Source organism: Gadus macrocephalus, chromosome 12 (assembly GCF_031168955.1).
Source record: "Gadus macrocephalus chromosome 12, ASM3116895v1".
NCBI lineage: Eukaryota > Metazoa > Chordata > Actinopteri > Gadiformes > Gadidae > Gadus > Gadus macrocephalus.
In genome coordinates this window covers 23,383,637-23,408,044 of record NC_082393.1, presented here as the reverse complement: position 1 = coordinate 23,408,044, position 24,408 = coordinate 23,383,637, and the positions used below count along the sequence as shown (strand labels likewise).

At 47.0% G+C, this 24,408-nt stretch overlaps 1 protein-coding gene across 2 annotated transcripts; it reads right to left on the bottom strand.

Moving 5' to 3' along the window:
* Positions 1 to 531: 531 nt before the first annotated feature.
* Positions 532 to 23,935, bottom strand: LOC132469764 (xenotropic and polytropic retrovirus receptor 1 homolog). Of its 2 annotated transcripts, XR_009528480.1 has the most exons (15): positions 23,202 to 23,935; positions 19,596 to 19,816; positions 19,122 to 19,271; positions 18,690 to 18,773; positions 18,058 to 18,139; positions 17,585 to 17,772; positions 16,751 to 16,936; positions 13,955 to 14,123; positions 13,183 to 13,377; positions 7,017 to 7,183; positions 5,689 to 5,828; positions 5,089 to 5,313; positions 4,568 to 4,671; positions 3,240 to 4,182; positions 532 to 3,189 (listed from the first exon to the last, which is right to left on the bottom strand). XR_009528480.1 is itself a non-coding variant. In XM_060067833.1 (14 exons), exons 4-13 carry the CDS (start codon positions 18,726 to 18,728, stop codon positions 4,614 to 4,616), a joined length of 1,449 nt encoding a protein of 482 aa, XP_059923816.1. In that variant the 5' UTR covers positions 18,729 to 18,773; positions 19,122 to 19,271; positions 19,596 to 19,816; positions 23,202 to 23,935; the 3' UTR covers positions 532 to 4,182; positions 4,568 to 4,613. The 2 variants fall into 2 exon arrangements, 1 of the variants encoding a protein (XP_059923816.1); XM_060067833.1 differs by having other exon boundaries at positions 532 to 4,182.
* Positions 23,936 to 24,408: the final 473 nt, after the last annotated feature.

Here is a 24,408-nt window from a genome sequence, read left to right as displayed (position 1 = left end):
CACAAAGCGGCCTCACATAAAACCTAAAATTATCAAACTTCTTCACGAACATTTTTAGTTTTCTTTCGTGAAAAATTATCATTTAAATCCACAAACAACATATGTGTAATCCAGGGCATATAAAGACTGGGACCAGAAAATAATTATTTTCTCTCCATTGACACCCATTCATATTTTTCGATCTCATAGGTCCCATGAGCCCTACCGGAAGAGGCGTGACTTCGCCACTCAATTTACAATACCAACGTGTCTCCCTTACCATACATAGCTAACGCGAAACAGCGCCATGTGTGGCCACACATAACACACGCAGTGTAAACACTGGTAGAGAATACATTGGAAAAGTTAAGAGAATTACGCCCGAGGCCCGAGTTCGATACATTGATAATGCAAGTCCCATTTTAGCATATCCTGTTTTCTAAGGATAGGCCTTAAATCTTAAACATGGCTGAGCACTGAATCTAATTATGTACTTGTAAGGATCAACATCGATGCAGGAACAGGGGAGAAAGGAAAAGTCCAGACGCAGGGTGAGAGTTTTAAAAATAAGCGTGGTTTATAAAACCCAGATATGACAGGATAACCAAAGTGTATACAGAAATACAAATACCATCAGGAAAACCATCATAGTACAGTGTTATACACTCAACGTTTACAAACTACTTCGTAGAAGGGGCCCAAGACAATGGCTAGACTTGTAAGACATTTATTTTTATTTTGTCTCAGGTTGTTTAAATCACTTGCAACCACATAATGCATTTACTATTACTTTGTTCCTCTTATCAAAGTAGTACATCCATCTATTGAACTACATGTACAATCACGTTCAGCTAGATTATAGAAAGGCTACGACATCAAGAGAGAAAGAAGGGGGAGGGACATGGAGATATCAACTAGCACTTTTACATTAGGGGGGTTAGCAAGCACTAAAAACAGTTAAGTCATGGCAATTTCAATAATGTTTTTCTAACCATGAATAAAATGTGACGTCAGGGCTTGCGTTTCCATCATTATCATCAAAATATCAATCAAAAACTGTACAAAATAACCCCTATTTTCAGCGGGTTGTCCATACTGTACCTCTGTAAAGATGTCTTTGAATAACAAGACACTGCACATATAAAGATTCCTATTTAACCCGGCTTTCACAGTAAAGCTTGCTGTCAGTCAGAATTATTCCCAGCGGACTATATGCAGTTCCCAGATCCGTTTGTGATTCCCTCCCAGGATCGTTGGTTGTTTTCACAACAGTTTCTACAGGAATGCTGGTTGTACTCTGCAGGCCTACTGCCCACCATTCTACCAGGACGTGCTCAACTTTCACTGGCTCGATATTTAAACAACCGACATAATGGGTCGCTTGATGGGCCGGATGGAGCCTACTTGTCCAGAATGTCACGTTCCTTTAGTTTTTCCCCGGTGGTTTTAAAGTACATGCACGTGTGAACACTTTAATATAATTGGGATTTGAGCACACAGGAATCCTCCCTTCTCTTGTCTTCGACTTTTCCACAAACCCTGGATGACGATGGGGGCGGACGCCCGGGTGTATGGAGAGGAGCACCAACAAGATACAACCAATCACAATCCAGAATCACTTCTGAAGTTCTGTTTTTTTTTTTTTTATGTCTTCTCTTTTGTATACAAACACAGTCTGGACAGATTTACAGCTAGAAAAGAGTGCAGGGCTATGAACAATGGAAGAAAAGCTCCTCCTCTCCACCTAAAATACTGCTTCTTCTTTTTTTTTAGCAAAACATTCAAACGTATGAAAGCAATCATTGTCACGGCGGCGTCAATGATTGGTAATATACACATCATGGAAAATAAATTAACATCTATTTACAATGTAAGAACACAACAAAAAAAAGCAGCATGCAGGCAACTCAACATACTACAGAAACAGTCGGTAGTAAGCTTGCACTATCTGGCACAACACAATCGCAGTGAGGCAATGCTACGTGTATGTGCGTTTGTGTTTGTGTACATCAATGTGTGCGTGTGCGTGTGCGTGTCTACGTGTGTTGGGGAGAGTGGAGTGTGGGGGTGTGCAACATTGTACCCTCTTGCGGAGATGAATGAGCTTCAGTAGTACATGACATTTATATACATTGGCTTGGATAGGCCATCTATCCGTTGTTTTTTCTGAATGCTAACCCTATAGGAGACACAGAATCCTTCCCTACTACTTACTACGACGATGGCGCCACTGCACAGAACAGGGGGGACTGAAATGCTACGTCACTTTTCAGTGGGAAGGTAGATCTCTCTAGATTAGAACAACATCTCTCATCCAGACAGAATCACATTAGGACCGGAAGACAAGCAGTCCTTTCTGTTTGAGTATAGAGCACCCGTTCTGACGGCCTGTCCACTCGGGGGCGGCGGTTCGGTGAGACAGTCACAGGGGTGGGCTGCAGACAACGAACTGAGAGTTCAGTGAAGGGATAAGGGCCAGACAGGAAGTGAAACAAAGCGTGAAACACACATTTTACCCGTTTCCGTTCAAAGTTGCGGTCTTTCCTCCGAGAGCAAAGGGGCCTCAAAGGACGAGGCAGCAACAGACTTTTAAACCAGTTCAATCTAGAAGGTAGTGCTGAATAGAATAGGGGGGGGGGGGGAGAAACAAAATATTCAAAATGGCCAAGTGATGCATCGACAATTGCAAATATCGAACAAAATAACACATCAAATAATTCAACAAAGTGCTTTGAAAAAAATTAGGCAACAGTGAACATGACAACAGAAGATGTGTGTTGGATACTGAGGAATAAATCCTGGATAAACCCGGACTCTGCAGGGGCTGAGACTAGCCCAGTCGGCCTCTGGAGGCAGTGTTTACTACATGACAGCATTCATGACGATTGGCAGACAGCCCTTAACCATTTCAGACTACAAGAGCCAAAGCTGAAGTCAGTTATTCAGTGTTTCAGACATTATCATCACCAGTGCATTCTGGCCCTGTTTGTGAAAACACAAAGCCCTAATTCAGCTCAGGCAGGTTAAGTGAATCTCACCACAGACACATTCATGGTTACAATGCTTTGGTAATGAATATAGTAAAGAATAGCGATGCACGTACAATAATAAATAGCCATAGGGCACTTTGATATAAACCATCCAAGTTTTTTTTTGTTGGCTGTTGCTTGACTCCTGGCTGTGTGTTGAAGATCTGGTGTTATTGATGATCTTCGTGTGTGTTCTAGATATAAGCTGTCGGCCATGGCACAAGACCAGACATTAAAAATAAAACAATATTTAAACTGTAGAAAATGCATGAAAAATATCCAGGCAAAGATGCATCGGGCAGAAATACACCCATCAAAACATTGTTTACAGATAAGGAATATGTTTCGAACAGAACATAATTACGTTTTTTTTTTTGTAAATGTTTCGATTTGTTTACGTATTAATTGCACCTTTTCAGTGAGTGCATACAGGGTCGTAGCTATTCAGCGACGTCAGCAAAACTCAATAAACAAACCAATCCCAAACTCTTATAAAATAACCAGCAGGTAAAAGAAGAGCTGTATAAAAGAACCAACGAGTTGAAACCAGTTGATTTTTTTCTGATATGCTGCTATCGTTTGTTGAGTCCTTTCCTCAGGCGTGTTATTGTTGAGTATCAGTCCTTTAAATATGCTTTTAAAATCCCTGTCGATCTAGTGAGAATGCTTGTAAACAGTCGTTTATAGCCGTCTACTATATATCTCTGCAACTAAAAAAAAAACGGAAACTTTTTTTTAAAAGAAATATACAAAACGTCTCAAAGTAAAAAAAATAGCTAAAAAGAAAGAACAAAAGAATACTCAGGAACTTCCTGCGGCAGTGTGGTCTCGGCTCGTCGCGTAACCTTCAACGTCTCATCTGTATGGCTGTGTGTAGTCACGCTCCACTGTAGAAATACTATGCTATACTGTAGTAGTACTATGCTATACTGTAGTAGTACTATGCTATGCTAAACTTTACTATCTTATACTATACTTGTGCTTCAGCAGGTTGTTGACTCGTAGCTTTCAAGGTATTCTGTGACCAGCGTCATGTGTGTGTGTGTGTGTGTGTGTGTGTGTGTGTGTATTTGTGTTTGTGTTTGCATACATACTGTATGCTTGTGTGTGTGTATCTGTGTATATGTTGGTGTGTATGTGGGGGTGTTTCTGTATTTGTGCATATATGTGTATGATGCTGTTTGTGTGTGTGTTGTGGCAACCCGGCCCGGGCCAATTAAGGATATTCAGAGCACCTGAGGAACAAGTGGAGAAGCAGGGCTTAAATAGCCCGCTTCTCCACTCATTCGGGGCTCTCCCAGCCCTGGAGCTCCAGCACGGAGAGACCGGTCCTCGTGGGTGACGGGATTCCACCCACGAAGGAGGGGACCGTTGATTCCTCCCAGGTCGTACGTTTTTTGTGTTTGGAGAGACTTTTATGTTCTGAAATAAACATGCCTTTTTTTTGGCTTTTCGCAACGCAATTGTGTCCTGTTTGGGAGGAGTTGGTGCGCTCAACGTGGCGGGTTGCCACAGTGTGTGTGCGTGCGTCTGTGTGTGTGTGTGTGTGTGTGTGTGTGTGTGTTTGTGTGTGTATCTGTGTGTATCTGGCTCTCCTGGCTGGACTCAGCTGAAGGCCTCATCATCCGTATCTTCAATCAACACCTTTGTGTCCTTCTTGGATCTATAAAGAGAGGAAGAAAAAGAGCAAATCACAGTTACGAAATAATACTTTCCTTTCGTCCTTTCTGTCGTGATGATGGCGGTCAGAATAAACATTTCTTAAAATGTGACGTGGATCTTTGGTCATCTCAAAAAGAGAGTTGGACACCAGGACGAACGAGTGTCACTTTAATATAACATCAAACTATCAAATATATAATGTGTATCTGAATTGATGTTGATTATTATTATTTTTATTAATAATCTCATGACTAAATGCCACAATGTAAATGCACTGTTCATTCAATTGCTGACCATAGTTGGATCTCCTTCTGCATTGGTTTGTGTGCGTGTGTGTCTGCGTTTATAGATTTAGAATAAATAATGTTCTACACACCAATATCTTGGATGTACGGTACGTCCGATTGGCGTGACTTACTGGGAGGTGGACAGCAGGGGGCGCAGCAGAGACAGGCTGTAGGACCTCTTGCGGGGCTTCTTGCCCGTGCGGTTCCTCACGCCCTCGTCCTGGTCCATCATCTGCTCCAGCAGCGTCTGGTCGTCGGCGTTCAGCGGCGCCACCGAGATGTCCCGCACCGCGCGGAACTCGCCGCAGTTGTTGAGGTGCTCGTTCTCCAGGCGGAAGAAGTTCCACACGAAGCGTCTGGGTGGGGGGGGGGGGGGGGGGGGGGGGGGGGAGTAGAAGAGAGACACTCAGAACGTCACGCTGAGTCTAGAGGCGCCTGCAAACTCCGATGGATGGATGTTAAATATTGATTTCTTTTTCTTAAAGGTGATATATTACATAACATATTATATTATAAATATGTCACCTTTAATGTTTAATGTTTGTTTTATGTAAAAACATATGCGGTATAAAAAAGTTGAGAAAGTGAGTCTTGAATAAAGGACTCAAAATGAGCCGGAAAACACTTTTAGAGGTCTGAATCGACGGCGCCCGTTGGTTTACTAGTTCACAAAGTCGTAGGTTTCACAAGATGGCCGCCGCCGTGGCTTGAAGATCCCGTCTCTGTCCTACCTGAAGACCTCAAGGGGGGCGAGCACGGTGGCCACGATGTCCCCCGTGGAGTGGGTGCTGGTGATGGTGCTGAGGGAGATCTGGATGGTCCAAGCGAAGCGCAGGATCACATCCTCGATGATGGCACAGTAGTAGTACGCCTGCAAGCACGGCAGAACACTCCCCTCAACCCTGGGTTTCGTCCACAAAAGACTCACTTGTTCAGTGTTCACCTTGACTCTGCGTAGCCTTCCCCCCCCCCCCCCCCCCCCCCCCTCGAACCCCCCTGTAACCCCTCTTACGCACTTATTCTATGTTGTACGTCCTGGCACTTAAAAATAGTCTTTGGCATTGTGTATTTTTATTTTTTTTAACTTATTTTTAAGTTGCTATGGATAAAAGCGTGGGCTAAATGCCCTAAATGTAAATGTAAATGCATGGTGGAATAAAGGGGCGAGGTGTTGATTCTGATCAAAGATGTACGTAGACAGTTATCTCAGCGTGTGTTCGGTGTGCTTTCACTATGTGTATTTACTATGTGAATCTGATTACTATTTGGGAGGTTGGGGCAGATCAGTCTCTGAGCACTGATGTGGGATAGTCCAGCTACTGAATCCTTATCTCTCTATCTGCCTGCTATCACTGCTACCAGCTCTGTCTGGACGCCATGCCTTGACGCCACCAGCTGACTCCACGCGACCTTCATGCCCTCTGCTACCTCAACACGGTGGCAGATCCGATAATTCAATTCAGATTATTTTATTTGCATAGCCCTCAAGCAGTTACAGTCTCAAAGGTCTTCACAGGTCATCTATTCATGACACACACACACAAGCAAACATTTTAAATCATTTAGTTAATGATTTAAATTATTCACTTTTTTTTACTGTGTTTTACTGCTCTCTTTTACTGACATCGCTCTCCGTTTTATCAATGGTGATTAGCTTCATCGACAGTCTTGCCGACACTCATTTAGACTTGGGTGAATGAATACAAGCGTTTTTGAGTATCTTGAAAAGTGTTTTTAAGTTTGTGTATTTGAATTGCTGCATTATTATTAATAATAATCATGACTCATAACTAAATGCAACAATGTAATTCCACCGTTAATCTGCAAAGAAGCATGGACATTATACATGCTATAGTGTGCTATTGTTTTGTGTAGGATGCATTTCCTTCTGCATGGGTTTTGTGTGCGTGTTTGTACCATTTCCTTGCTGGTGTACAGTACATCCAATGTCCATGCTGTGTGTCTTCACCCACACACACACACACACACACACACACACACACGTCACATGGGCTGAGGGCTACACTCCAGTGCCTTGCGATGGCAGAGTTTACCGTACCTTGTGCGGGTAAACAATCTCTTCCCGGAGGAAGGTGTTCTCCCCGGCCCCGCGGTCAAACAGCCCCCAATCCATCCGCAGGTCCCAGATCAGCGTGTACAGGGAGCTGACGGTGGAGAAGACGATGAGCAGGTAGAAGAAGGTGTCCGCGTCCGCGTGCTTCTGCTCTGGAGTGTCACAAAACACACACAACGCCGGGGTCACTACTCGACCCCTCTGGATGCTTCTCTCCGTTTGATTCGCATAATACTTGAATGGCTTGGGTCGATATATTCAAAGCCACAATTGAAAGATTTGAGTACATTCGCATTTTAAACATTTTAATTGGGATTTGAATTGTGGTTTTGACATCCGCTGGATTCAGAGGCAGATAGTTGCAGTACCTGATCCTCCACTAGAGGGAGACCTGTTCCTATTTTATAATAGGCCACCATTTATCACACATAATCGTAGATAATGCCTATTGCACTCTTTGGAAAGTTAATGACTCAGTGGAAAAAACGTATGTACATGTAAACATGTACAGCTTTACTACACCTCTATACCATTTTTTTATCCGGTTTTCTCATCATATTTTGTTGTTTATATGGCTGTTTGGATGCCTGTGGGGGTAATATCTCATACCTGCATGTGTTTCTGTTGTACCAACACTACAGGTTTGTCCTTCAGATAAATCCCAGCAAAAAAGCAGACGAACCATCCAGTCAAAAACAATGACTAAATACATATAAATTATAATTACTAATAATTAGGATTAACATTAAATAAATCCAAGTACTTATAGATCCATAAAACATGTTGGCAGTGGACTGTTCTGAATATAGCCTACCCCTATCTTTGCCCTCTATAACCTCTTGTGTAGACACAGATGGCACACGTGATTACAAAACAAGGTTAGCATAGTTTAAATGTGCCAACCAAACATGACTTTGACCTTTGGACATGGAGCGAGTTATTGCGTTAATGCTTAGTTTCAAGCCTCCAAAAGCTAATTTATGCATGCACACGAGTCTGTGCGCTGTGTTTAAATTGCCGGATGTTGATTTACCTTCGTTGATTCAGTTCGGTCTATAGTTTCAGCCTGAGCTATAGCTATTGAGCTCGACAGTAGCCCCTTCCAGACAGAGAAGTTGGTTTCTGGTTTCCATCTAAGTTGCTAATTGTCTCTGCCCACTCAGAGCCAGTCAGGCACCATAACTGTGGACGCTTAGTCATTCCCCTGTTAATGGAGATCAACAGCATGCATTCAAGTTAATCACTTTATTTCAAAAGCTCAACGGTCAGCTTAATGGTCATCTTCTTTTGTGGCCGTCTCCATTAAAAATAACCAGTGACAGCAGCAGCAGTGGCAAGGAGTTCTTAACCCTACAACACTGACCTTAACCACCCGAACAAACTAAACTAAACCATCCTACTAAACCTAACTACCTACTAAACCTTTAGCCGGCTCAATGGACATATTGCAGGGTATTCCTGACAGTATCGTACGGCTGTAAAACAACACTCGTTACATGAGCACGATAAAGACGACGTTATTCTTTGTCATTCTGCTCATTGAATCCATCTTGAGCTCCACTCTTTCTGCCATTTAGAAACTGGTGCACCGTAGTCTTCGCTGCGAAGTCACTGGCTTCGAAGACGAGAGTCAACAGGCCTGTCCTGTACCATAGCCTCTCCGTCCCCTGCGCAACCCTGTGCCCGTGGGGCTCTGGTCCGCTGCTCGGCCACGCTGAGGTAGCTAAGCCGTCTGCTTAGCGACGGCCCGGGCTGCGGCGGTTGTCTTCCCGCAGGGCTCCGCTGACCAGTAGCCGGCGGGGTCGTTACACAGGGTTAGTGCGGTTCACACGGCCATTGATTTAGAGCAGCACAGGGGCTAACGGTGGTCTGTGGCTCTGTCACAACCACTCAGCGCGCTGTCCGTCAACCAGACATGGGCGGGACTACAGGCACGTTAATGCACACCCACACACACACACAAACAAGTGCATGCACACATACAAGCACACACACACACACGCACACGCACAAGCACATGCATACACAAAAGCACACACACACACACACACACACACACACACACACACACACACACACACACACACACCAACACAAAACACATGCACTCTATTGTGCATATAGGCACATGCATGCAGCGCCAACACACACACCACACAAACACACACACACACAAACACACACACACTGCAGCAAACGTGCTATTATGTCTAATGGCCTCAAAGAAGATTGATGTTATTTAGGACTAAGTGGTGCAGCATGGACAGGTCCTCCTACTCCAACAACAGACCCATTACCCACGGAGAGAAACAGGTAGAAAAGGACCGTAACTGTCAGGGTGGATTCATCTGATTTGCTTATGAGATCATTAGCGTTCATCTACAGGAGACCATTATTATGCAAATCCGTTATCATGGACTTTATCCGTTTGGCCCCATTGCTTATTAGACGACACAATCAGTATGTTTCTGCCACATCTCTTGCCAAACATCCAGATTACAGTCTGACAGGGCTCACTTCGCCCCGTATGAGGACATCTCCAACCTTCCATGTGCAAGAGAGGGCTGAGCGAAGGTGACAACTGTAGGGGCCACACCTGTAGGGGCCACACCTGTAGGGGCCACACCTGTAGGGGCCACCTGTAGGGGCCCAGACTAGTGATACATGTAACCGTGGTGGTAATGTAGTAGCAGCGGGAGTGAGCCCTGCAGGGAGGAATCAGAGTTCAGGAGTAGCGCGCATACAGAGACACGCAGTGAGCCCGGCGTGTTAGGGCCGCCCCTCTCAGTACGCGCCCAGGCTGATAATGAGAGGCCCAGTTTTATAAAATGAAGTTGCAAAAGCTGTCAGCTCTGGCCTCATTTTTATTCCAGCAGTGTCCGGCAGACATGTGTTGCGCCTCGGGGTGGCTATCGCACATCTCCCGTCTCTTCTGCACCTCGCCTCCCCTCTCCCTTCTCCTCTCCCCTGCAATCATTTTTCCTCCTCCACCTCTCCCCTACCCTCCCTTCCTCCCATTCTCTCCTTCCTCTCACCCCATCTCCCCTACTGCACCTCTTACCTCCCCTCTCCCCATCCTCTCCACCTTCACCACCTCCACACCTCGGATGTTCCTGGGCTTCTCTATCGCCGTACCCCCCGTGTTGATGTCTTTGTTTAGCCGTCTATGAGCTGTCCTCAACACGGTGGTATTTTCCACTCCTCTCCCCTTGTTACCTTTCCCCACCTGCTCTCCTCTCCTCTCGCTCTGCTCCTGTATCCTGGGTCCATTCATCTCCCTCACCCCCCGCTGTGCTCTCAAACGCTAGTTTTAATCACACCGTCTACACGCGGCATCTCCTGGTGCGTTCTGGTTGACGTGCAGGACGTTTTCCTTCCCACTTTTGATTCTGTTGCATCGGCTAAAATCATTTAACTAGCGCTCTGTATTATTTAGTGAACTAAATAGTGCTAACTGAACTAAACTGCAAACCAGCGTGCTTCTGACAGCATATCCCACCATGCAAGCCCACACGCTACATCTGCCAAAAAATCAATGGTTTGAACGGTTTACCAATCTTCAGATGTCTGCTATTCCAGGAAGTGAGGTCATGAGGGGTGAGGAGTCAGACAGGATGTACTCCAAAGCTCTCTGACTGGGCTTTTGCAGTAATGCTGATGACACATTCAGCAGACAGACACACACACACACACACACACACACACACACACACACACACACACACACACACACACACACACACACACACACACACACACACACACACACACACACACACACAGACAGACATTGGGAACTCTGCCAGATAGCCACGACATCATCAATCTGCTACAGCTGGAGCCAGCGATATGAACAAGACGTCACACTAAGTGCCGGTGACACCGCCCCGGCCCGGCTGCTGCCTGACTTCCTGGTACTCTGATACCCTACCGGAACACCAATGGCCGCCCTCTAGACTCTAGAGGGTTCCACGGTCAGGCTCAATATCACATCCGCCCCGTCATTGCAGTCAAGTACGAATGAAATTGTATGTAGGATGATATAACATGAATAAGGTAGTAATATCAAGACAATCAGAATATTATCAATTATTCTGATAGTTATGATGATGGTTACTAGTAGTAGCAGTAATACTAGTAATAGTAGTAATGGCAGTAGGAGTTGTAGCGTTAATATTTGAAGGACGTTATTATTCAGTTATAAAAAGAACTAAATTGACTACAGTGTGAAGCCTCAATGTGTGGAGACCGCTTCTGACTCAGAAGCTCCATCAAGCTTAAGACCGGTGTTTGAACCGGTCGCGTGATCGTTATTTATGTCTTATGTATCAAAAGCGTGTGCCTCAAAAGAGAAGACGCTTCCCCACAGAGAGATCTACATAAGAGTGTCTTCCCGTGAACACACAGCCTCTGGAACAACCTTTTCAGTATTCATATGAGGGCAACGCAGATCTGTGGTGAAGCAGATATGGATCTGACCTGCGTGCGCGTTGCTGGGGTGTGTGTGCGTGCGTGCATTATGCAAGTGTGTGTTTCTGTATGCGAGGATGTACGTGCCGGCGTGTGTGCGCGCGTACATGCATGCATGTGAATATGTGTGCGTACGTGTGCGTGTTTTGGTGTGTGTGCATGTGCGTGTGTATTTCTACGTGCGTGGATGTGCATGCGGGTGTGTACGTGCGCGCATGCATGCGAGTGTGTGTGTGTGTGCGTGCCTGAATGTCCTCCCTCCTTCCTCACTTAACCACCGCTCTCCATTACTACGTGGGATGAAGGAGGGCTTCATACAGAATAAGAGATGAAGTGAAGCCATTAGCGAAGGGCCTACTGGCTGCAGTGCAGCAGAGGCAGGGAGGATACGGTTTAATGGACGCCTTCCTGGCTTGCCTAACAAGATAGGATAAGGATGAAATGAAAAAAAAAAGATGCCAGTGATTCTCCCTGTCTTTTGGCATCGCTTTCATTACTTTTTATTCACCTTTTATTCTTTTATTCACCCAATTGTCCACTCAGCTTGCTCTCTCTCTCTCTCTCTCTCTCTCTCTCTCTCTCTCTCTCTCTCTCTCTCTCTCTCTCTCTCTCTCTCTCTCTCTCTCTCTCTCTCTCTCTCTCTCTCTCTCTCTCTCTCTCTCTCTCTCTATATTGAATCAAAATAAAACAAATAATTGATTCTGGGAATAAAACTTCCACACTTTTAGGCATGTATAAATGTATGCACATTTCTGTGAAACTATGATGATACATCGACAGAGGCACGAAGCAGTCGTGTGAAATGGCTGCTTTATCGTCTGGCTGTTATGTTTTTGAGGCGGCACACTTTGTGATAAGGCTTCAGAACGGGAATAATCGCAGGCTAATTATGTAGCAGCAACGATAGAGAGTGACTTGACTTGCTAATGACAGCCAGCTCCCCTCTTCTGCCCTCGACTGTGTACCTTCTCAATGCCTTTCTCCCTTGATTCTCTCTCCTTAGTTCTCTCTTTCACCAGGTTCTCCCTCGCCTCCGCACTCTGGCCCTGAGACTGAGAACGCTGTTTGTTTCCTATTGAGAGAAGAGAACCTTGGAACTCCCTCACTGTGTCTCTGTGTCGTTCCTATTATGGAGGCGTGAAAGCCAGGGGCTGCCTGCTTGTATGTGTCTCTCCCAAGGTCAAAGCTGTTGTTAGTGTGTTGTGCTGTTTCCTTTACATCAGACCGAAGCTCCTCTTTTGCTCCCCCCCCCCCTCCCCCAAGTCTAAAGCCAGCACCACTGTATAGCAGTATGGTTCAAACCAATCACAGAATGAGCTGGAAGACCAGTTAGTTTCTAGTGAGCTCTACCAAGAGGGGTTAAGAGCAGAAAACATGTCTTAATATCCAAGACGGCCATTACTTGATTAAGAGAAGAAATCCGGCAGAGAATAAAATCAATCTTGAACTCAACCCTTGATTATACCCACACTATTTGGCATCGAAGTACGACAGACGTTCATTCATTCTGCAAGCTTTTCCCTCGCATGCACATTCGTTTGCCGAAGATTTTGATGCTGCAGCTGTTGTTGCGAGGTGAGTGAGTGAGTGAGTGAGTGAGTGAGTGAGTGAGTGCGTGCGTGCGTGCGTGAATGAGTACGTGTCTGCACGCACGTGCGTTCGCACATCTCCTTCGCCCTACCTCGGTGCGTGCTGTAGAGCGCGGCGAAGGTCACGACGAAGAAGGTGGTGGAGTACTTCCCGGCGTTCACCAGGTGAGGGAAGGCGCGCTTGGTGTCGCGGTAGCGCCGCAGGCACTGGACGAAGCGCACCCAGGCGGGGAGACACTGGATGACGGCCCGCACGCCGTACGAGTAGCTGTGGCACACGAAGTGATCTGGGAGGGGGGAAGAGGGGGGGAAACATGACTGGAAGGACAAAGGAAAACCGGAGAATGAGGAACGTTTGTAAGGGATTCTTTGGATGGGAGCGTCGGCCTAATCACGAAAAATTCAATCGATGTTTATCACTTATTGTATGTTGTACGCCCTTGCACTTATTAATAGTACTTAGCATTGTGTAGCATCTTATCCTTGCTATCTTTGTTGCATAAGGGGAATGGGTTAACCTAACAAGTGTTGGTGCTTGGCACTTGGTTCTATGAACATCCTTACTGTACCGAGCAATATATTGTTTCTCTTTCTTCTGACAAATCTACTTATTGTAAGTCGCTTTGGATAAAAGCGTCTGCTAAATGCCCTAAATGTAAATGTAAATGTATATCATTTTAGAAAATTACAAAACAAACGAATGACATGCAGGAAAACCTGACTCGAGTTTCGTCCGTATATATGAGCAGTATGTACACCATTGATTTCTCGTCGATATTGTAAATGAGTTCCATTGCGAGGTGGATTCGACATGTCAGTCGGGTGTGAACCTCCACAATAGACCTCCCTGCCCCAGGGTCTGACCTTTGCCGCTGGGCAGTAGGCCCTTCCTGTTGCCCCACTGCAGGTCGAAGATGTAGAAGCAGATGAGGTACTCCAGGTCCATGAGCACGATGACCAGGGAGTTGAGCTGGTCCGCCAGCCAGAAGTCTGCGAACTCCACCCGGTGGAACGGAGCGGTAAACACCCGGAACTGGACATGGGGGGGAGGGAGGGAGGGAGGAGGCATATGGTGAGCTGTGATCGTCACACCTTTTGTTGTATCAGACCCGCGTCTGGGACGGTGTAGCTATGGATCTGAGGAGCTGGTTGTTGATTTAAAGCCTCTTTGATTTGACAAAGGTCCTTTGGTTCTCTGATCACGTCAAGATGGCTCACTCTTTGATCCGATTTACTTACTATATATTTGTGTGTTTTATCGTTCTATGCATGAATTGTAATTATCCTATTTGCATTACAATCGATTTTTACGTTTTAAATGTTCGATATTAATAACATTTGATTTGAAGGGCCAATGTATTGTGGAACTCATAATACTAGGTGATAATTATTCATATTCTCATTTCCTAGCCACTTGGGAAGAAGGATTTAAATGGCCGCAGATAATCCTCTTGCACAGGCAGCGGCATTGTAGTGTCAATACTCTGGAGAACATTCTGTTGACGTGATTTTGGTGTAAAGTGAAAGCGAAAGCAGGATGCAGTAAATTAGCAAGCGCTTGCTGCGGCACTTCAGTAGAGGACGGCCAGGCAGGGAACAAAGCTCGAATAATGAGCCCTAGTGCTGAGAGGAAGCAACAAGCAAAGTCTGTTATCGCCACGCCACAGAATAACCTGATGACTCTGTGTGTGTGTGTGTGTGTCAACGGCACAAAAGGCAAACAGGGCGACAGACAAACCGAGGAGACAGCCTTTGAGGCAGCCCTGTTTGGTGACTAATCTCGGACGCCGGTTTTGTTTTGGTCTTTGGGTTATTTGAAGGCATGACCGGCTGGTGCCTGTCTATTGACTGAGGCTCTGTAAACTGATACCGTTTTTTGCGTTTTTTTTAAACATTAAACCTCTCTCCCAGCCCCACCTACCCCCTTAGGCCAACGCTGACATCCGCAAGCCAGTGTATGGCCCACACGGCGCTGATCCCCCGAGGGGAGGTCCTCAGATGCAAATATCGACCGACCGATACATTGATTTATTCTAATATGGATCAGCTCATTCTTCGTCGAGCCTTACTCGGCCTGCCAATCATGGCGTGTATCGATCGGCCCGCTCGCCGGGCGCTCAGGTTCTCTCCGCTGCGAGGTCTCGAGGCTAAAGCCCCGGGCCATGTTTTTCATTTCTAGAGCAAACACTAGGAGAGAGGAGCGTGCGGGTGCTGCCTCTTCAGTTTGCCCTGTGATTGAATGTTTGTTTGCTGCCTCACCGCCGCACCGTAACAGGTCTGGTGTTTCCTTTGAAAAAGCCACAACGATGCGGTGAGGATCCATGTCATTTCCGCAAACAGCAGGGGCGTAAAAAACAAACAGTAATTTCATCTCTTGTTTCGACGGTAGCTCTCGGATGTTGAAATCGATATATATTTTTGTCTTACAATTTATTATGAGGAAGACACCGTTTTTTCAAACAGACATAATGCGCGATGCTCGATGACAAATCCTCTGTGTCCGAAAGCGTGGTCGTATCTTGTTCTATCTCAGCCCCATCACACCTTGCCGAGTGATAAGGGAGGGGGGGGGGGACGCACTTGTGAACCATCACAAGTGTGGCTCTGGACTGTTTGGGGGGGGGGGGGGGGGGGGGGGACTTGAGTAAGGGCTAGAGCAACAAGACAGACGGAGAAAGAGGGAGAGTGAATGAGTGAATGAGTGAGAGAGCTAGGGAGAGAGATAAGGAGAGAGACAAAGAAGGACTGATAGAGGAAGAGAGAGAAAGATAAGTGGGGGTTGTACTGAGATATTGGCTGGGAGGTTAGGGTGGGGGTGGAGGGAGAGGGAAGGGGGAGAGACAGTTTGGGGGGGGGGGGGGGGGGGGTTGTGGATTGAGGTGCCTAAGGGGGGGTGCAGCATACTGATAGATCTGTGCTGGTAATGATTGCACAGTCACAGCCGCACACCTCCCCAGAGACTCCACTGCATTCTATTACCCCTCACCCCTCTGCCCTCTCTCTTCCACAAACGTCCTCCCCCCCCCCCCCGCGCCCGAAGCGCGCTCCCTTCCTCCCCGATCCACACACGGAGCGCGGAGCAGACAAAGAACCGGCAGACAGGGGTTTGGTAAACATGAGTTCTGAGCGGGGGGAGATGTGCGTTTCACACACAGGAGGGCGGCGTGAAGATAAGGCGAGACGATGTAAACACGAACGCTTGCACGCGCCGGAGACGAGGCCTGTTGCGTTCCACATCGATTGATCCAACCATAATATCTCTGATCAGTCCAACAAAATTGCACTGTTCTATAGATCTATAGTTTTGTTCCCTCTGTGTGTGTGTGTGTGTGTGTGTGTGTGTGTGTGTGTGTGTGTGTGTGTGTGTGTGTGTGTGTGTGTGTGTGTGTGTGTGTGTGTGTGTGTGTGTGTTAGTGTGTATTAGTGTGTGTGTGCGTGTGTGTTAGTCTGTTAGTGTAACGTTTAGGGGACAAGCAAAATTTGAAATATTGTAACGTTTCTGTCAAATATTTCACACTCCCACACACACAAACCCCCCCCCCCCCACACACACGCACGCACGCATGCACATGTGTTGCTTCATCGCAGGGTTACACAGCAAGACCCCCCCGCCCACATCAAGACGCTGACAACACAACACAACAAGGGGAGTGGGCTGACCAGCAGTTTGAGGAGCCAGAAGCGGGACTTGTAGTAGCAGGTCTTCAGGGGGTTGATGAGGAAGAGCAGCATGAAGCCATACAGCACCAGCGGGTACACCTGCATGGGGAGCAGGATGTAGTCCGAGGACGTGTACAGGCAGGCCAGGATGCTGGTACACCACAGCACACCCAGGAAACCAGCGATCTGAACGGGAGACGGGGAGGGAGGGAGGGAGACAGGGAGACAGGGAGGGAGACAGGGAGGGAGGGAGGGAAGGAAGGAGGAAGGATTATTATCGTACATGAGGATGGAGCCGAGAGAGAAAGAGGGAGGGAAAGAGGGAGGGGTGTGGAGAGAGAGAGAGAGAGAGAGAGAGAGAGAGAGAGAGAGAGAGAGAGAGAGAGAGAGAGAGAGAGAGATGGGGAGAAAGAGATGGAGAGGCGAAGGGAAGGAGTCAGGGAGATTATGAAGTTTATTATTGTAAAGGATGATAGAGAAGGGGAAGAGAGAGAGAGAAAGGGAGGGAGGAGAGAGGGATGGGGGGGGAAAGAGACAGAGAGAGGACGGGAAAAAGGAAGGGAGATTACAATAATCTTATATTATCCGTTATGATGGATATCACGAGAGTCACTTTGGATATAAGCATCTGCTGAATTACTAAATATAAATTCAATGCATGTATTAATATTCTATTACGAGCAGGTGACTATGCTGGCTTAATTATCTTCACGTGAAGAAGAATAGACGCAAAGTTTGTTTCTCAGCTCTAGGACGTGACTGAACGGCTCCCATCTGAACAGGAGCGGTTCATCTCTCTGTGTTCTTCAGAGAGAGGAGGGCTCTCGGTCGTACCTCAAACAGGTGCTGGTGGGAGAGGTTGTTGCGCGGGTTGATCTCGAAGATGAGCACGTGGTTGACCCCGGCGTGTCTCCAGCCGTAGGTGTTGATGCCCAACAGGAAGAGGAACTCGATCAACAGGAAGCCGCCGCGGTGGATCCTCACCAGCGGCCAGATGTTCTCGTCTTTGATGATCACAGCAGCTGGAAACCGGTGGTGAGAGCCAAGCATTATCACAGGAATCGGCACAGATGGGATCATTTTTAAATATTATCTGTGATAATAGATTTGAGTTTTTGATTTTGACACTTATTTAATATAATAAGAAAATACATGGTAAGAAAATTAAGAAACATATAAATAGTACAAATTGAGAATAATAGATAGGGTATATCCATATAATTCAGGGTGGCGGCTTGACAATCCCCTTGAATGGGACCCAGCTCCACTGGGACCAGTATGACACCACGATGGTTAGGGGGACGTACCGGTGAGGATGAAGGCCACAGCGAGGACGATGAAGACTCCGCAGTAGAGACCCACGCGGAAGGTTGTCCACGCCAGAGCGGGCTGGCGTGGAGAGACAGACAGACAGACATACAGAGTTCATGTTAATAGCAATAACTTAAGATCGATCTGCTTGGGACTCATACAATATGAATAAGCTTATAACAAATCAGGTACTTACAGAGGGTTTTTTGGCAAAACATTTAGTTTTTAGTTAGTTCTGGTAAATCAATTGATATTCTTTAGCCCCTCTTTCCTGCACCATTAACATATCTCTTTCATATCTAGGATGAACCGGTCAATATTTAGAAATGACAGTAATTAATATTGTAGTAATGCTACATTGGATATGGGAGATGTGAAGCATCAAAGGCGTGTTCTTTTTGAATAATTTCCTGCCAATCCAGCAATGGAACACCACTTATAAAATCAATACCAAAGAGTGCTCTCTCTCTCTCTCTCTCTCTCTCTCTCTCTCTCTCTCTCTCTCTCTCTCTCTCTCTCTCTCTCTCTCTCTCTCTCTCTCTCTCTCTCTCTCTCTCTCTCTCTCTCTCTCTCTCTCTCTCTCTCTCTCTCTCTCGATGAGGAGCTGGTGGCGTTTGCTTCTACTCACTTGAGCTGCTCCCAATGGAGGAACTCTGAGCCTCTTCATGGCCCTCTGGCGATCCCCACCCTCCAGCTCTGCTGTCACCAGGGCCTGAGGAACACACACACACACACACACACACACACACACACACACACACACACACACACACACACACACACACACACACACACACACACACACACACACACGCACGCACACACCCACACAGACACACACACACACACACACACACGCACGCACACCCACACACACACGTACACACCCACACCCACACACACACACACACACACAAACAAACACATAAGCTGATTGGTAAACACAAGATCTGTAACTGTTGGTATTTCAAGGTTACCAGGTGAAGATGTGTGTGTGTGTGTGTGTGTGTGTGTGTGTGTGTGTGTCTGTGTTTGCGTGTGTGTGTGCGCGTGAGTCTACCTCTGTCTCGGAGATGAGCTGGGTGATCTTCTTGCAGGTGTAGAAGGGGGCCACCTCCACGTGGGCCACGCGCCAGTCCGCCCCGCGGGGCGTGTCCAGGATCTTGTCATGCTTCTTCAGGATCTTACGGAACCCGGTGAAGTTCAGGTTCTGGGGGAGGAGAAACAGGGTGTTGTTTGCCCCATAGGTATACCCCGACGTGTTGGCATTGAAGGGGTAGGGTAAGGTATTGAATGGACCTTCATTGGACTAGTGGCTGGTCAAGGACAAACAAGTGTGTTTTTTCCTTACAAAAGACGTACGATAGGAATTCTTGAGCCATGAAGAACGTCTGACCTGTGTGGCACTAGAAATCGATGTGAATGTATATTTATATGTATGTGTTAAATTGTGTGTGTGTGTGTGTGTGTGCGTGCGCGCGTGCGTGCGTGCGTGTGCGTGTGCGTGCGTGTGTGGTTCTGCATGGCGGCGTACCTGGTAGTTCTGCAGCAGGATGAGGCTGAGGTAGAACTCGCTGAAGGCCAGCTGCAGGTCCTTGATGTTGCGGTGCTTGCAGCGCTCCTCCTGCGACAGGTGGAACACCGTCTTGCGCTTGCGCAGGCCCGCTGGGGCGTTGCTCTCTCGCTGGGCGTCCAGCGTGGACTGCAGCTCGTTCTGGAGCGTGGCGAAACGCCGCTGGGCCTCCGCCAGCTTTTCTACAAGACGGCAGAACAAGGATTTACTGAGCGGATCGTCCAATCAGGAGGAATGGATCTGGGAACGAAAAACCGGACACGTTTTCGTCCGTCTCTCTTCCTTGAGATGCAGGGAACACTTGAGGATAAACGTCATGAAGGAGGGGGTTCGGCGTCTTGCTTTGCGACGCCTACAGGTAGACTGGAGGGCTGGGGGTTTGAACACCGCAACCTTTTGACCGGGAGTCAGGGACCCGAACCACGAGGACGTCCTGCCAGCTTGGTTTTCGGACCTACAACAGCCACCGTATGAACATGGCTAACGTGAACCGTCGTACGACTCTTCCTCCCTGCTCTCCCCTCTCCTCTGTCATGCTGCTCCGTCAGCTCCGGGAAGCGGAAGGCAGCAGAGCATTAGGGGGAGCAGGCAGGGAGACCTTTCATGGTTAGGAACCATTATCAGGGGTCAGGGCTGGGTTAATCTTCCTAGGGAAGAAGGTAGCAGAGAGGGAGAGAGATAGAGGGAGAGAGAGAGCGGGAGAGGGAGACAGAGTGTGTAAGTTCGTTTAAGTGTGTTTATGTGTGTGTGTGTGTGTGTGTGTGTGTGTGTGTGTGTGTGTGTGTGTGTGTGTGTGTGTGTGTGTGTGTGTGTGTGTGTGTGTGTGTGCGTGCGTGCGTGCGTGCGTGCGTGCGTGCGTGCGTGCGTGCGTGCGTGCGTGCGTGCGTGCGTGCGTGCGTGTGTGTGTGTGTCTGTATGACTGTGTGTGTGCTTGTGTGCATAAGGGTGTGTCTGTGTGTGTGTAAGTAAGGGAGTAAGTGATTGAGCGCATGCTCATCTGTGTGTGTGTGTCTGTATGTGTGTGCGGGTGAGAGGCCAAGCATAAGCTAGAGAACGGGCGAGAGACGGTGAGTGATTAAGAGAGAGCGACAGGAAGAAGGGAATCAAGAGAGCACCTGGCCGGTGGCCAGACGCTTGAATTGCATTAATCTCTCTGAGCCTCTCGCCTGGCAAAGCTCCACCGCAGGACTTTCCACCGGAGGAAACCTGTATCTTCCACCACCATAACACCGTATCAGTGTCCCGCCCCCGGCCCCAGTCCTGTTCATCCCAGTCCATGACGGCTGCTCCCATCCTGTTACCTACAGGGTCTGGTTTCAGCAGCTCAATAGTCTCATCAGCATCCACTCGGCACTCGGCAATGAGACCGATTATCACGCAAGGAGGTATTTGAAGTGCACGGTTCCGGAAGACTCCGCTAGTGTCCATCCACGTCCGCTTGTTGTTGAACGTTCTGCCGAGGGCTAAACCGGCGGGTCTACGTCCCCGTAACCTCCTCTATCGATAAGTCATAAGGGCACTTAATAAAGTGCCATATAACAACGATAGAGCTGGTTAACTGTCCTGTGGGCATGCCAGCAGCCATTCATGAGTCTCTAGCTGATACAGAGGACCTCAGCCTCCCACGTCACATGAATCACATGACCCAGACAGCTGAGACATGAGACCCAACCGGACTCCGTTTCCCACAGTAAGAGAGAATTACTGCAGAAGACTCAATGGTGACTTTCACGCTTGGTTGCTTTGGGCACACACACACACACTCAAAACACTCACACATACAGACATACTTGTCAGCACACACACAGACACACACACACACAGACATACACAGACACACACACACACACACACGGGCGCAGACACACACACACACACACACGGGCGCAGACACACACACACACAGGCACAGACACACACACACACACACACACACACACACACACACACACACACACACACACACACACACGCACACACACACGCACACACACACACATACCTGGGCGCACACACACACCTACGGGCACACATGAATACACACCCAAACCAAAGAGTGACAGACACACACACACACACACATACACACAGACACACACACACACACGGGCGCAGACACACACACACACACACACACACGGGCGCAGACACACACACACACACACACAGGCACAGACACACACACACACACACACACACACACACGCACACACACACATACCTGGGCGCACACACACACCTACGGGCACACATGAATACACACCCAAACCAAAGAGTGCCCACAGAGACGCACACACACACACACACACACACACACACACGTAACCACACATCAATATCAGCACATAAATACACACATGCACGCACGCAAACACTCAGACTCACACCCAACAGGATTGCAACAACGGTAGCACCTCTTTGATGTCTACAATGTGGGTAAGCCCTGTGAGAGTTGCAGCGCAGTGATGTCCGTGAGTTTGTCCTCTTCGATATGAACGGCACGAGGCATGAGGAAATCAAGAGCATGACCGCTTTCCAGGGGTTGAACACACATGCACGTAAGCACACACAACACACACACACACACACACACACACACACACACACACACACACACACACACACACACACACACACACACACACACACACACACACACACACACACACACACACAGGTCCAAGGTATTTCACCTCGTTACTTGAGGTGCTTCCATAACCTCTTCTGATGTCTGTTAATAACTTGTGTGTTAAAGTGTTTATGGAAACAGTGTTTCTCCTGAGGGCCCATGGAAAAAAAGGCTCCCAATGCCAGGAGGATGCTAGTTGGAGTCCCAGAATAGAGACAGCTCTAAGAGCCTTCTACCAGCTCCTATCGGCCAGCCATGTACCCTCTGGCATACGATCAACCTGGCCTATTAGTCAAAGTAACGTGTAATGTAATAATAAACCTTAATTTCACATTCTAAAACAAACTCTTGAACATCAATTGTGTTTGTTTTGTTCCGTAGCTCTAGTTGAGGATGCATCCATTATGAACTGGAGCAACCTTGACCCAGGGTTCACTCAAAATGATTGCAGTTCCACTTATGAACTCTAGGGGCAGCACCGTCTGCTCACAGCGCAAAACCCTCAATTTCCCTGAGCCTTAGTTCACACACCAGGATATATGGCTTCCATCTCAGATTACACGGCACACATACTACTGCTGTGCTCCCTAAAATACATGCAGACAGGCGAGGCGCTGGTTAATATGACCGCACAAACCAACTATACTGAAGAGCCATGTCAAGAGGCATAACAGTTTGGGATCGACTCTGCCTCATAAACCTGGACAGACTAGTGAGGAAATAATATTGATAATAATTATAGGCATTATAAACAAAATCATAATCGCAACAATCACAATACATGCACTTGCACATATAAAAAAAATAAACAATGCAAATAAATAAAGATGAAATATATAATAATCCCAAAACATTTATACAAATAGAATTCATGCAAAAACTATGGAACTGAGTCATTTTAATTTAGGTTGCGGACAATTTTCCAGGAAAAAACAAACCTGAATAAAACGTGTTGATCTTCAGCAGCTCCTTCTCGCAGGTCTGGAAGAACTTCTCCTCAAACTTGGCGTAGTACCTCTTGACTGTGTCTTCATCTGTGACTGCAGAGGAAAAAGGGAAGGGAAGAAAATACAAGATTAGCAATTAATATTTATGGGAAACAAGTTGCCAATCAGGCTTCAATTGCACAGCAAAAATACACATTATTTGTTCATGACATTTTTGCATCGTGGTCATTCAACAGTCCCACACATGCAAACATTCAAGTCAAATAAAAGGAAAAAATGTTCTGCCATTTACTGACCGAACCATGACCACAGTCCAACCCATTCAGCAACCAGCCCCAACCAGCCGGCTTAATCTTATTCTTCCTCATTCACGGAAGCCCACATGTTCTTCCTCCCCTAGGTACACTGTGTTTCAGACGGTCATACGTACAGAGGTTTCCATTCAGGTTTATAATCCGATCCCATGCCTCTGTCCTCCATCCACCTCCTCTTGCATAACCCTCGAATGTCCTCTTTAGGACCGGGGTAACCCATTTAGCATCGATGCTCTGCCTCCAGCCATCCTCTGCCTCCATCTGAACCAGGCTATTTGACACCAACTGGCCATTCACCTTTCAAGTGCACACCATGTGGATGTCTACGCATGGAGTCACGTGAAACACATGCAGATACACACACAGATACCAGTGGCGGTTCTAGTCCCATTTTACTGAGGGGGGCCAAGGAGGGTCCAGTGTTTAACCAGAGGGGCACAAAAAAAGGGCAAAAAAATATATATTTAAAGATTATAAACTTTCTTTTACTTTAAAATCATCAAACATTTAATTTGTACAAGAGTTTATAACTTCACCGGTCTGTATTTTTCTGGGTTTTCTGGGTTAGAGCAATCTTGCACAGTCTAAAGAGCTCAAAGGACCTTTCCCTGTTCTACTGTTCTTTCCTCATTTCATGATAGCTGCTATTAGAAGAAAAAAAAGAGAAGGGGCATGCATTCGATTTCGTTGCATAACCATCCCTCCCTACTTAACACAGGAAGATAGCCTTCTACTCTTTGCTCAAATGTATTTGTTATCCCATCGAACAGCCAAAATGGATGAAAATACGTGGTTAACATCACAACATTGTGTAGCCTAGACCTAGCAAGTATACTGACATTTGGATACTCGCTGCTGCTTCGATGAGTTTGCTTAGATATGAT